This window comes from Bos grunniens, chromosome 7, assembly GCF_055505025.1.
Source record: "Bos grunniens cultivar Pamir isolate PY7600 chromosome 7, Bosgru_T2T1.0, whole genome shotgun sequence".
Taxonomy (NCBI): domain Eukaryota; kingdom Metazoa; phylum Chordata; class Mammalia; order Artiodactyla; family Bovidae; genus Bos; species Bos grunniens.
This window is the reverse complement of record NC_141171.1, coordinates 80469064-80483342: the sequence shown is the minus strand read 5'-3', so window position 1 is coordinate 80483342 and position 14279 is coordinate 80469064. Positions and strand designations below refer to the sequence as shown.

General features: G+C 47.8%; 1 protein-coding gene across 3 annotated transcripts in view; it reads right to left on the bottom strand.

Moving 5' to 3' along the window:
* The window catches only part of WWC1 (WW and C2 domain containing 1), a 157498-nt gene that overhangs the window by 50536 nt on the left and 92683 nt on the right, over positions 1-14279 (bottom strand). For all 3 annotated transcript variants that reach the window (XM_086412786.1, XM_086412787.1, XM_086412785.1), the window contains 4 exons: positions 10360-10436; positions 8692-8771; positions 1776-1905; positions 151-297 (listed from right to left, as the gene is read on the bottom strand). In XM_086412786.1, coding sequence (XP_086268912.1) covers positions 151-297; positions 1776-1905; positions 8692-8771; positions 10360-10436 — 434 coding nt within the window. The remainder of the gene's footprint in view (positions 1-150; positions 298-1775; positions 1906-8691; positions 8772-10359; positions 10437-14279) is intronic.

Sequence of the window (14279 nt, the reverse complement as noted above, 5' to 3'; positions counted from 1 at the left end):
CCACGTCGTCATCTCATGTCATCCAGAGGCCAAGAGGTCTGCAAGAGAAGGCTGGGGCAGCACCCAGGCTCAGAGAGTGCCTCGGGCTCTCGGGCAACAAGAAGGGTACTCCGTTTCTCGGGGCCCCAGGGGCATGTGCTGTGTACTCACACTTCCTGAGATGTCCGTCTGGGAGCTCACGTCCAGGTACTGTTTCGGCAGTGGGAAACCCGAACTCTCCAGAGAGCTGCTGCTGGACCACAGGTCGGAGTGGGAGCCTCTGTCGGTGTGGAAGCCGTCCTTCAGCATGGCGAGGCTCTGGAGCAGGGAGGGCAGGCTTAGCAACACCCCCTCCATGGAGGGTGCTCTGGGTCTGTCACTCTCTAGGAATCTACTAGGGGCCCTGACACCCCACTTCTCCTGTAAAGAGCTACCAGTGGGTGGGTATCAACTAGGTGCCGGGCACTGTGCCGGGCCCTTTGCAGGGGAGAAACCACTGTGGACAATGGCTTTGGAGCTGCACAGCCTGAGTCAGGATCCACTGCTCTGCCACTTCCTAGCTGTGTACTCTGACCTTGTAGATTAACCTCTCTGTGCCTCAGTTTCTTTTCCTGCAAAATGGGTCCTATCTCACAGGGCTATCATATTGACTATCATATTGTTTAGATAAGATGACCAGTGTAAAGTGCTGGTTTGGTCAATACTTAATAACTGTCTGTTTTACCATGATCTTATTTAATCCTGACTGCAATCTTACAAGGAATAACCTGTGATTATCCCCATTTGGGGCTTCCCCGGTGGTGGCTCAGTGGTAAAGAATCTCCTGCAGTGCAGGAGCCTCAGGAAACCCGGGTTTGATCCCTGGGTTAGGAAGAGTCCCTGGAGATGGGCAGGGCAATCTACTCGAGTATTCTTCCTTTAGAGAATCCCATGAACAGAGGAACCTGATGGGCTACAGTCTATAGGGTTGCAAAGACTTGGACACGACTGAAGTGACTGAGGAGGCACGTGTGCACCCCAATTTTATCCATGAGGGAGCTGTTATGTGGAGAAGCTGGCAACTGACAGAGCCAGGATTTGGTCCTGGTCTATCTGACTTAAGGCTTGGCACACTTAACTGCTAAGCATGAATGGAACATGCCTCACTGTCCACTAATGCCTGGTTTCAGTGTTTTCGCTAGGCTGCGGTCCTGGTAGGAGCTTTGAAATGATTCTGTTTGTCACAGAGTGTAAAGCTTCCCTCATCAAGTCATGGGCTTCTGAGTTAGGTGTTGACGGGGTTGAATCTTGGCTCTAGTGCCTACTCTCTGATCTGTGCAGTCTTTTGCTGTATGCTGGGGATAACCCAGCACTGATATAAGGGGAAAGTGAGGCATGGTGTGGGCCAAGTGCTTGGCACAACTGCCTGGCACAGTACATCACAGCCATCACCATTAGTCAGTTCCCAGCACAGAGTCGGAACATGCAATGAAATGCTTACAAGGATGCTACATCTTGATGCCAAGGTTAGTGAGGCTGAAGCCAGCTCCCACCATTTGGTTCTGTAAACCAGACAGCTAGAGCTGGTGGCCAGGATGTGACCTTTAATCTTGACCAGAGGGATTCTGTTCTGGCTCTGCCACTGCCACTGGCTGTGTGACCTTAGGCAAGTCACTTCATGCTTCTGAACCTCCATTCTCTTCTCTGAACTCAAGAATCTGGCAGCACATGGAAATAGCCCATCTGAGTCCTGCCTGGCACAGAAAGGTGCTCGGGAGAAACTGGGATGGGGCCCCCGTCACTGGGAGGTCTTGTACCTTAATGAGGTCTTGCTTCTCCTTTTCTCCACAGGTGATGGCCTTTTTGATGGCTTTTGTTTCTCTCAGAACAGCCTGAGCTTCATCCAGTTTGTAGCTGCCCTGAGCATCTGACATCTTCTTATCGATTCTAGGAGACAGTCAAGGGGAAAGGTCAGACAAAAAGAAGGTGATGGATGGGGTTCCACCAGGGAAAAAACACAGACCACAGTGCTTTAGTCCTGAAAGAAGTCTCCTTTCTGTCCCTTCTTCCTCAGGTCCTGCCTATTGGATAAAGCACAGAAGGTCCCTGTCAAATTACAAATGTCAGTGTTAGGCTGCAGAAGCAACACCGTTCTTGAAGTCAACTCTTAGTGGAAGTCTTCCCTGATCATCTCCGGGGTCTCCAGGCTGGGCTAGATGTTCTCATAACATATCTTGTAGAGCTGTGACACTCCACTCGGTACGTTGTGTTATAATTAATAATTTATGCCGGTAGTGTCATCTGATAAGCTTGAATATGTTTGAGTAGTTTTATTATATAGCACAGAGCCACACTTTTTTTTTTAATGTGATCTTCTTTTCCAAATATTTATTTATTTGGCCGAACCGGGTCTTAGTTGAGGCGTGTGGGATCTAGTTCCCCGACCAGAGATAGAACCCAGGTCCCTGCACTGGGAGTGTGAAGTCTTAGCCATTGGACCACCAGGGAAGTCCCGTTTTTTCCCCTTTTAACATTATTTTATTTTACTGAATGAAAGTCTTTCAATTCTATAGTGCTTTACAATTTTCAAAAGGGTTCACTCACACACATGATTTCCTATAATCCCATAATAATGCCTTTTTGCCCTCTACCCCATACCGTCCCGTCCCCCTTCCCTCTCTCCACTGGCAACCACAGTTTGTTCGCTATACCTGTGAATCTGCTTCTCTCTTGTTACGCTCCAAGTTTGTTGTATGTTTTAGATTTCACATATAAGTGATATCATACAGCATTTGCCTTTCTCCGTTGGACTTATTTCACTTAGCAAATGCCAAGTCCATCAGTATCATTGCAAATGGCAAAATCTTATTCTTCTCTATGACTAATATTCCACTGTATAGATGTACCACATCTTCCTTATCATTTATCTGTCGATGGATACTTAGATGGCTTCCATGTCTTAGTAATGGTAAACACTGTTGCTATGAACATTGGGGTGTGTGTATCTTTTTCAATTAGTGATTTTCAGATATATATCCAGGAGAGGAACTACTACTAGGTCATGTGGTAGCTCTATTTTTAGTTTTTGGAGAAATCTTCATACTGTTCTGCATCGTGGCTACACCAGTTTACATTCCCACCAACAGTGTACAAGGATTCCCCTTTTTGCACATCCTCACAAACATTTGTGTTCTTTCTGACGATGATCACTCTGACTGGTGTGCGGTGATACTTTTACATTTCCCTGAAGATTAGCGATGTTGAGCATCTTTTCATGTTCCTTAACTCAGGTCTCTCAACCTCAGGATTCTTGGGGCGGGATCATTCTTCGTTGTCGGGGCTGTCCTGTGCATTGTAGGATGCTCAGGAGCACCCCTGGCGTCTGCCCACTAGATGCTAGCAGCATCTGGACCTTGAGTTGTGACAACCAAAAAAATGTCTCCATATTTTACCTAATGTCCCTTGGATGGGAGGAGCAAAATCACAGCTGGTGAGAAGCATAGCCTTTAACAAGCATTTGTTGGGCTTCTCTGGTGGCTCAGTGGTAAAGAATCCATCTGCCAGTGCAGGAGACATGGGTCCGATCTCTGGTCTGGGAAGATCCCACATGCCATGGAGCCACTAAGCCCATGTGCCACAACTACTGAGCCTGTGTTCTAGAGTCCAGGAGCTGCAACGATTGGAGCCCGTGCGCCCGAGAGCCTGTGCTCCGCAACAAGAGAAGCCACTGCAATGAGAAGCCTGTGCCCTGCAACTGGAATGTAGCCCCTGCTTGCCACAAAAAGGGAAAGGTCAGTGAAGCAGCAAAGACCCAACACAGCCAAAAGTAAATAAATAAGTAAACTATTCTTAAAAGTATAATAATAATTAAAAAAAGCATTTGTTGAAGTTAATGGCCACACAAAGGAAAGGTTAGAAGGATGAAGAAACCCCTTGCTAGCACTTAGTAGCATGACCTTGGGCATGGCCCTCGTGCACATGGAGCCTCAGCTTCCTCCTCTGAAAAAAACCTGGATAATGCCATATGCCTCGCCCATGTTCACCAAGCTGTGAGCCATGTTAAGAGGGATAAGGCTGGAACATGAAGTGGGGAGCTAGGAAGTATGAGACAAATGTGAGGGGTTATAATACTTTCAGACTGGGGAGTCTGCCAGCTCATCTAGGCCCTACACACAGGTTCATTTTGACGGAGGAAGATGGAGGTGAAGGGGCACGAGGCCATTTTCTGAAGGTCAAATGAATCCTATTGGTAGGGGGCCCAGCCCTCTTGGAGAAGAAGAGCTGTGCTGTGGACAAGGCTCTGAGCACAGAGAGAAATTTTAACTGCTTCACACTTTCATCAAAAGCCCGGGCGGAGGTTTCAGTGCCCAGTGAAGAAAAGGAAGTTTTGTAGTCTGAGGGAACACCACAAACCCATTATTTCAGGATGAGAAACCACTCCGAGGCATGCTTTTCTGGCCTTCTAGAGGCTGAAGTGTCCTGGGCTAAAAATAACCTGAGTGGGGAATCACAGGTTCTCATCCTAGCCTCCTTGTCTGCAATCAGGGAGGGGTAAGGAGACTTGTCTCATGGCCCCATCCCTTCAGCCTCCTCCTCGGAGGAAGACAAAGCCCCAGTTATGTCTCCCCACTAAAAATAGCCTGTCTATGCCTTTCGAGGACTTGGGCCTGGGTGAGCCTGCCAGGTCAGCTCAGATCGAGTTTGAAAACTTCGTCTACAGGGAGCTTTCCCAGCAGAGGCCTGACCAACATGCTTGGTGGAGAGAAGGCTCCCCCTAGAGCTGAATGTCCTGGGGCCAGAGGTGGCCCTGTCCCAAATGGAAAGGGGGTCAGGGGAAATGCTGTATTGTCTGAACCTGGCTGGGGGCTCTGGGCAGGGGGCTGTGCCCAGCTGTCCCCTGCCAACCGGGTGAGGGTGGCTTTGAATCCTCAGCAGGAAGAGACAGAAGTGGTCTGTCTTCAGGGCCTCGGGCGCCTCACATGGCTTCTACCTGACTGCTCTCAGGGGCTTTAGCAACCCAGGCTCTGGAATTTGGCTCCAGAGAGGAACTCGGACTCTCAGGGACTGGGGAGTAGGGGGAGCGGAACAAAGGGTTACCATTATGTACTCAGTGAATGAATCCTTTTTTTTTTAAAGGGAAAGAAAAGTTGCGTGGTTGGTGGGAAGGAGAGGGTGTGTGTGTGCTGGGAGGGGTGGGGAGCGGGAGACGTGTGTTTTAGGATTTCCAAATTACACGGCTGTCCTTCTCTAAGCTCTTGAGACAGTCATACCCGGCAGCCACAGAGAAGCAGGGCAAAGGCTCTGGTGGTAGCCAGCTCCTCTGGGTCTTGTCCAGCCAACTCTCACTGGGCAGGGTGGCTCTGGGGACCAGCAGAGAGATGCTGTCTTGCCCACCAGCCCCAGGGTTGGTATGCCTAGTCTTCCTTATTTACAGGGGCTCAAGGCAGCTGACAGGGCCAAACCCCTGGCTTTGGTCCTGATTTTTCTTTTCAGTCTTTTCTGAGAGGTCTGCTTCCATCCTCAGCAACCTTTCTTTCTTTTAAAATTGGGTTTTCTGACCATGTGTGTGTGCTAAGTCACTTCAGTCATGTCTGACTCTGTGACACCATGAATTGTAGCCCACCAGGCTCCTCTGGCCATGGGATTCTCCAGGTGAGAATCCTGGAGTGGGTTGCCATGCCCTCCTCCAGGGGATCTTCCTGACCCAGGGACTGAATCCATGTCCCTTGTGTCTCCTGCATTGGCAGGTGGGTTCTTTACCACTAATGCCACCTGGGAAACCCCTTGCTGACCACGAACCAAATGAGTTTTAGCTTCCTCCAGGTTCCACAAAGACAGGATGCTAAGAAGTGACTGGACAATTCCCCAGTGGACACTGAATGGCAGTCCCTTGGGAGAGGGAAAGGGGCCTGATGTTTTCCGGGTCTGAGGGGTTTATCTGGGATGATGCCAGGAAGGCAGGTATAAGGACATGAGTTTCAAAACCCAAGAGTCCCAGGTCTAGCTCTGACACTCTCGAGGTCGGGGCTATTTGCAGCCCCATCAAGTACCCTGGCCTATAAAGGGAAGCAGAATAAAAGCTGCTCGAGTAGAGACGATGGAAGGAGGTGACTGGTGCCCAAGGCGAAGGCACAGTTCATGTGAGTTCCTTCCCAAGTCCAAACAGCCAACTATCTAGAGGTCACCACCCCCTTCAGCTCACCAGGTTTTCCCTACGTGCCAGGTACAGTCATGCGCTTGACACGGATTTTCCAATTCAATGTTTACAATATCCTATTTTTCAGATAAAGAAACAGAAGCTCAAGGGGATGAAGCAAAACACTTTTTCATGTTCCCTGGGAACTAAGATTTGAACCCAGGCCATCCGGCCCTGGCAGCGACATTCCTAACCCTCTCTGCCAAGGTGCGCATTAGAGCAGAAACCTTCCTCCACAGGGAACACGGGGGTGGCTTCCGGCCCGGGAGCCCTGAGAGGCCTTATCTGGGCCTGATATCAAAGGGGTGGGGGTGGGTAGGCTGAGGGAGGGGGAGAAAAGGAGTCTTGTCTTTGGGGTTTCAGCATCAGCTTACCAAGCAACAAGAATGATCAATGCTGCTACAGGGTGACAGAGTGGTAAAACAGGTTTGTGGTGGCTCAGAGAATAATGGCAAGTGTTTTAACCAGAAGTTCCAGAGCACCTAGGAGTTGGGGGAGGGGAGTGGTGGTGGTGGGGAAGTGGCGGGGCAGACATTGGAGGAAGGGGGGAGGGGAGGAAGGAAGAGGAAGGGGGAGGACCTCTGCTCTGAGAGTGAGTAGCCCTTAAACTATGTGCTCAGAACCTGCGCCACTACCTTGGAAGACTCATGAAGCCATTTGCTTTACAGGAATTTTCTGAACTCACATTCCTGCCCCTGGCTGCCCTTGGCACTGCTGGAGACTACCAAGGAGCATAAAGTGCAGCCCCTTGTCCTGATGAGACTAGAAACTGGCTTGAGAGGCAGGACCGGCATATGTATAGATACACACCTAAACAATATATATCTATATAAACACAAAGCCATGACACATAACACAAAAAGGCACTCTAGGCAATCTACAACATAGAGCCATGTTTCCTTATATCCTGGTGGCCCACCTGGACAATCAGGGTCTGAAGAGTGGGGCGTGTGAACAGGAATCCACCAGCCCCACTGGTCAACTCCCCTCCAGAGTTGGACCATAAAGAAAGCTGAGTGCCGAAGGACAGATGCTTTTGAACTGTGGTGTTGGAGAAGACTCTTGAGAGTCCCTTGGACTGCAAGGAGATCCAACCAGTCCATCCTAAACACTCAGATCCAACCAGTCCTGAGTGTTCATTGGAAGGACTGATGTTGAAGCTGAAACTCCAATACTTTGGCCACCTGATGCAAAGAGCTGACTCATTTGAAAAGGCCTTGATGCTGTGAAAGATGGAGGATAAGAGGAGAAGGGGACGACAGAGGATGAGATGGTTGGAGGGCATCACCGACTCAATGGACATGAGTTTGAGTAAACTCTGGGGGTTTGTGATGGACAGGAAGGCCTGGTGTGCTGTAGTCCATGGGGTCGCAGAGTCAGACACGACTGAGTGACTCAACTGAACTGAACAACTCCCCTCGATTCATAGGACTTGGAGATAAACACCCAAAGGCTTGGGGCTGTGGCCAAGAGTAGTGAGGTGGTTTGAGGTCTGGAGAATGAGGAGAAGGTACAGTCAGGGAGAGTGAGACAGCAGTGTCTAGAGAAGATGCTGTCTGTGTACAGGTGACCTCACTGGGAATCTAAGCAGACAGTCCTTAGAACAGAGACATCTACCGACCGTCCTCTTTGGAGCTTCCAGGAGGGCTATGAGGCACCTCTGTAATGACTGTCCCATGAGCTCATCACACGTACTGAACATGACTCAAGGCACAAGTCTCAGTGATATGAGTGGTTTAATAACAACAATAAGCTGACACTCAGGAACATGGACTAGGTGCTTCAGTTTCTCCATCTATACAAAGGAATCAGCTAAAAGCACATTCCTTACAGAGTTGTCATGAGGGGTCACCCAGACAGAAACACTGGAAGTGCTCCCTGGCATGGACTACCTGCTTAATAAATCTCTGCTAGTATAATCATAGAAGTGACAAGGAGCACGTCTTCTCTGAGGAAACAAGAGAGCTGCATGTTCGTGGCTGCACGTCAGCTTCTAAAAGTGAAAACTACATTTGGTCAAAGTTCTGGAAATTTCTTCAGCCACCTGCAAAGTACAGTGTGCATGGCATGGAGCCCACTCTTCTAGAAATCCGTTTGTTGGGGAAGGGATCCTTGTTTCTTCTGGCAGCGTACAAGCCAGGGTCATTGTTCACTTTGGGGGGCCATGGAAAGAGCTGGTTTTTTCCATGTGCGTATCAGATTCTCCCCCATCTACAGGAGGGGAGGAGTCAGGTGCCCAGACATGCCTACCGATACTCATTTCTGTGGCTGGCAAAACTCAACTGAATGGAACAGACTTTAATGACTTCTGGAATTCAGAGGACCGTGAGAACCTGAATCGGAAATGAGTTCCCTTTGCTCTTCCTAAACCTCAAGCTTGGGGAATGGGCTTCAGTAGAATAGAACTGGAACTGAACGATTAGAAAGCCTCGTTTCAAGGAGGGTGGAATGAGAATGAAGGAGAGGGGGACAGAGAGGATGGGAGGAGAGCACAGATGAGGGTAATCCCCATACCCTGCACCACGACGCGGACTTACTTCTTCAGTGTCTGAAAGCCGCGCTCTTTGAACTGTAGCTCCTGTTGCAGGTGAACCATCTCTCTCTTCAGCTTGTTAACCTGGATGGCAGAAGACCACACGGAGAGTCAGAGGTGGATATTAACCCAGAGCCCCCAACTGCCCCTGCATAATGACACATCCCCTCACTGATATTGCTGGGGTCGGCCTCCCAGTCCAGTGGTCCTGTAGGTCATTCTTAGCCAGCCCTTGCTCTGCAGAAACAGGAAGTCGACAGGACCTGGCTGACCTGGGCTAGAGTCTGGCCTTCCCCCTGACTAGCTGGCTGGCCTCTCTCATGCCTGGCTGGCTTCTTTCAAGCCATGTTGTTGCCTCTGTGAGCCTCCCCTTCCTGTTTCTGACAGATGAAGATAATGGCAATTTCCTGGGCTGGGCATTACTTAAAGCAGGTACTGAATTCACTAGTGTAGTGCAGGGAGGCGAGAGGCAACGTAGTAACTTAATGTGCAGCCCTGGCCAGGGAGCCAGCTTCAGCCTGCAGAAATGCTTTGGCTTGCAGTCTTACTAAATTTTTAAAAATTAGTTGCTGATGGGCATCCCTGGTGGCTCAGTGGTAAAGTGTCCACCTGCCAAAGCCAGGAGACACAGGGAACAACGAAGCCCGTATACCACAACTATCGAGCCTGTGCTCTAGAGCCTGGGAAGTACAACTACTGAGCCCTCATGCCACAGTAACCGAAGCCCGTTCGCCCTAGACCCCATGCCCTGCAGCAAGAGCAGCCCCCATAATTAAGAAGCCCGTGCAGCACCACTGAAGTGTAGCCCCGTTCGCTGTGACTACAGGGAAGCCCACGCAGACCAGCACAGCCAAAAACAAATAAATAAAAATTTTAAAAAATTAGTTGCTAATAATTAAATATTGAGCTGTTTCGTATACTAGGCCTAGATACACAGTTCTTTTATGAAAATACTTGAAGATGTGCCAATGCGGAGCCCACGTTCCAGCATGGGCACAAGAGCACAGAGCTAAAATCCTACTATCCTTTAGACAAGAATACCCTTCTAGGCTACACAGTCCCTGCTGCCTCATCTCCAGCCGCTTCTCCCCTTTCACATTTTCTCACAGGCATCTGAATTTGTAGTAAACCCATGTTCACAGCACTGACTTCACCTTGAGCAGGTCATTTAAGTGCTGGTCTTCAGTCAGTCTCCACATCAGTAAAGGGGGAATAAAACTATCTGTCCCCTAAGGTAATCAGGAAGTAATTAAATACGATAATGCAGAACAAGCAGTGGCTAGGAAGAGAGCACCTTCCATGAAGAAATTTGGGGTAAGCCTGAGTCCACTGTGACCTTGAGCAAGTTACTTAATCCTGCCAAGCCTCTGTCGGCTCATCTTTAAAGTGCAGATGGTGACAGTGGCTACTTCACAGGGCTATCGCGAGGGCATGAGGTATTACTCATGGAGCATTTAGCACTACACCTGGTTAGAGTGATTGCCTGTGAAAGGGTAGCTGCTATCAGGAAAACGAGGGCTACTACAACTCCTGCTGTTGTTACGTAGGGTCTTGTTAGTCAGCACCAGCTGCCACTGCCTGGCTGAAGCATCTACTCTGGTCTTGTGGGTAGGCTAGTAGCCCAGAGCTGCCTCAGGGACCCCCATCAACAGCATAAGCAGAGAGGACCTACCCGGGATTTTGCTGTGGCAATTTCAGCTTTCAGAATCTCAGGGTCATACTTAGAGCTGGATGACGAGCCAGAGACCACTGCAAAAAGAGAAAAAGGAATTCTGTAGATGAAACATATTTTGGTCAAGTTGGCTTATTTGGCCATCTAGATAAACCCAGAAAGGAATGACTATTAGCAAACAACCTAAATGCCCAACAAAGGGGAATTTGTTAAATAAATAGGGTATACGTATAAAATGAGGACTGTACAACGTAAGTGATTTAAAACGGTGGTGTGGGGACTTCCGTGGTGGTCCACGTGGTGAAGACTCTGCACTTCCATTGCGGCGGGTGCAGTTTTGAAGAAGAAGATTCTGCATGCTATGCGCATGGCAAAAAACAACCAAATAAACGATGGTGTAGAAGGATACTAAATACTCAGGAGATGCCCAAAACTTACTGTTAAATAAAAAATAGTAATTTACGAAAAACTACAAAGAAAGAATAAGTTTGAAAATATACAGAGGTAACACACACACACACACATATGTGGAAGGAGACAAGAAAGATTATATTTAGAGATTTGGATGCTGAATAAAATTAATTTTCATCTTTGTATTTTTCTATCTTTTCTACAACTTCTAACACAAACATAATTTTCTAATCAGAAGTTGTATACCTCAGAGATATTGTGGGTTTGGTTCCAGACTCCCATAATAAAGGGATTATCAAAACAACAAGAATTTTTTTGTTTCCCAGTGCCTATAAAAGCTTTGTTTACAGTATTGCAATCTATGAAATGTGCAATAGCATTATGCCTTAAAAAATGTACATACTTTAATAAAAAAAAATACTTTATTGCTACAGAAAGCTAACCATCATCTCACAACACCAGGTTGCCACAAACCTTCAATTTGTAAAATCCACAATCTCTGTGAAGTGCAATAAAACGAGGTATGCCTGCAGCTGTAATCTTAGTGCATTTTAAAAATAGAATTTCTTTGTGTCTTGATAAAGGATTTTAAGGCTTACAAAAATGGACACAGAGTGATCCATCTAAAAGGAAGGAAAATGAAATAAACGTACAGCGAGAGTGAGGAAGCCAGTGGCGTGAAGCTGGGCTCACTGCATGCCATGAGGTCCCATTTCTGACCCGCCGCTGCCACAGACCTGGCTCTGAGCTTCCTACCTGCTGATCTGAAGAGGAAAATGGGCCCTGTGTACGATTCATGGTGTCTTTAAACACAACCCCACTGTTCAGGAAAAGGGACAGGCACTGTTCAGGAAAAGGCCAGAGAGGCCAGAGAAGCGTTCTCCTGAGTCCTTAATCTTATGGTCTGAGCAATTTTATCACCTCCCCTTTCTGTTTAACATCACTTGCTGGCACCTGGATTTTTCTGAGGCTAAAGAGGCTTATTTGGAGATTGTGGGCAATTTTCCGTGTATGGAGGTAGAAGGAACAATCATGAAGGGGCTGCTGCTCTGCTCTGTGGACCTGGTTTAAATACTGGAGTGGACCTTTTGATTTGCTGCCATTGTTTAGTTGCTAAATCATGTCCTACTCTTTTGTGGCCCCATTGACTGTAGCCTGCCAGGCTCCTCGGTCTACAGGATTTCCTAGGCAAGGATATTGGAGTGGGTTGCCATTCCCTTCTCCAGCGGATCTTCCCAGAACCAGGATTGAACCTGTGGAAGATTCTTTACTATCTGAACCACCAGGGGGGACCTTTTGATTATGCTTGTGCAGTGTGTGTGCTCAGTCGCATCCAACTCTTCGTGACCGCATGGACTGAAGCCCACCAGATGTCTCTGTCTGTGGGATTTCCCAGGCAAGAACACTGGAGTGGGTTGCCATTTCATTCTCCAGGGGATCTTCCTGACCCAGGGAACAAAACCACACCTCTTGCATCTCCTGCATTGGCAGGTGGATTCTTTACCACTCTACCACGGGGGAAACCCCCGATTATGCTTTAGGAAAGTTAAAATGGAACACTGGGGAGTCTGGGAAATAAAATTGTTCTGCGTAGAAACTGACAAGATGTCCTGCACCATGGGCAGCATTTCACCTCTGCTGAGTTTGGAATGATGGTGATGGTGACTAAGGCTGGGCTTTCTCAGAAGAGATGAGTAGCAGGAACACCTGGATAGGAAGGACCTCACAGCCCTTGTTTTGAGCATGGAACAGGGATACGTGTTTTGTTTCTAGTTTGAAGCTTTCACTTCCTGTGCTCTAACTCCTTCAACTCTGCTGGAACTGGGAGTTTCAGAGGACAGACCTGGTTGGATACAAAGTTGGAAGCACTGACTTAGGCAACTGCCCAGATAGGCACTTCCGGACAAAATTTTAAGGTCATTGACGATCTTTGTTACCCACAGATGGTTAGTGAAAACATGGTGCAAAGATGAGAGTCATCAGTGAGGAAATAAGATACACCGAAAAAGAAGTGTGCCTGTTCTGTGAGCACCCGATCCTGCAAGTACCCTGTTCACCCATGCTGCGGGCTTGGCCTTCACTGGGGGAAGTGTTAAGGGGAGCGTGGTAGCAGCCTGGGAGAGCCCATGAAACATGGCAAGTCCTGACCCTAGCAAGGAGAGGGTGGCTGTGGGGACCAGTGCTACCAGGGCAGATTGTGGAAGGCAGGAGTTCTTCCATGGGAACACTCAGAAACCCTCAAGGGAGAACCCAAGAAGGATGAGACTCTCTGCCAACGGGGCCACCAGGGGCTGGAATCATCACCCTCTCTGAAGAATCACTGTGACATGTACTGTTTCTGTCCAAAGCTGCAGAAATAGGATGTGGCTTGTTATTTTTTAAGCAATCTTTTTGTTGAAGTAAAAAAGTACATATAGGAATGGAAAAGCACACAAATCATATGTGTGCAGCTTGGTGGACTTTCACAAAAGAAACACACTCAACTGACCAGCACTCCCAAGAAACAGGTCATGAACTTCCTTTCTGTATCCAGGTCCCCTCAGTGACTCACAACAAAATAATCTCATATTCAAACAGGACCGTATAGATTGCCTTTAAGATGACATCTTTTTCTAGTTTTTAATTTTTTAGTTTTTATTCAAGTTATGTATGAACACTCTAACAGTCTATATAAAATTCCACATATTTTATACATCCCAGATTTGCTATTAAAAAAGAGCATTTCCCAATCCGCTAATCTTACTAGCAAAAAAGGAACCATTTCAATGGGTTCAGCCAGTTTCTTGGGCATCCGACCCTGTGTGTCTGATGATATGCAAGCATCACTGTTTCTTGATTTTTTTTTCTGTTTTAGGCATCATGTATTCATTTCTCTCTGGAGGATGGAGTGTTAGACTCACTCCCTTTCCCAACCGCTACCCCACACAGGGCACCCCCCTCTCAGCTCCTCATCTTCCTTACAGATAACTCTGGCCAGAGACACCTTCAGTGTCTGTATTACTCTTACTCTGTAAATGCTATTCAGGACCAAGGCATGTAGCCAACTTTGCCTACTTTTTCTTTCCAGCACATTTTTGGGGTGGTTTTTCTTAAAGTTAATAATTATCATTTCTAGGTGTGCTTACTCTCCACACATTTATCACTGAGCAACCTCACACTTGGCCACTTATCTAAGTCTCCTCTCCCTGAGTTCCCTTCTTGGGCTCTGCCTCGCTGGGTGTGTGTCTGTATTCTCCCTGCATGGCTGGCATCCTGGGACTCCCCCCACCCTCACCCCCACTGCCTCTGTCTCTCCTCCTTCCTAAATTCCATGTCTTCCCCCTGTGACTACCTCCTCATTTTGGTAGAATATCACTTCCAGGAACTTCCTGAGAAAGGAAGCATGAAGGAAATAACACTTTTGGAAAACGTGCGTGTAGAGTCAGACGTGACTTAGCAACTGAACAACAGCAATAACATCCATGATTTAAAGGTAGTTTTGCTGGATATAGAATTCTGGGGTAGAAGTT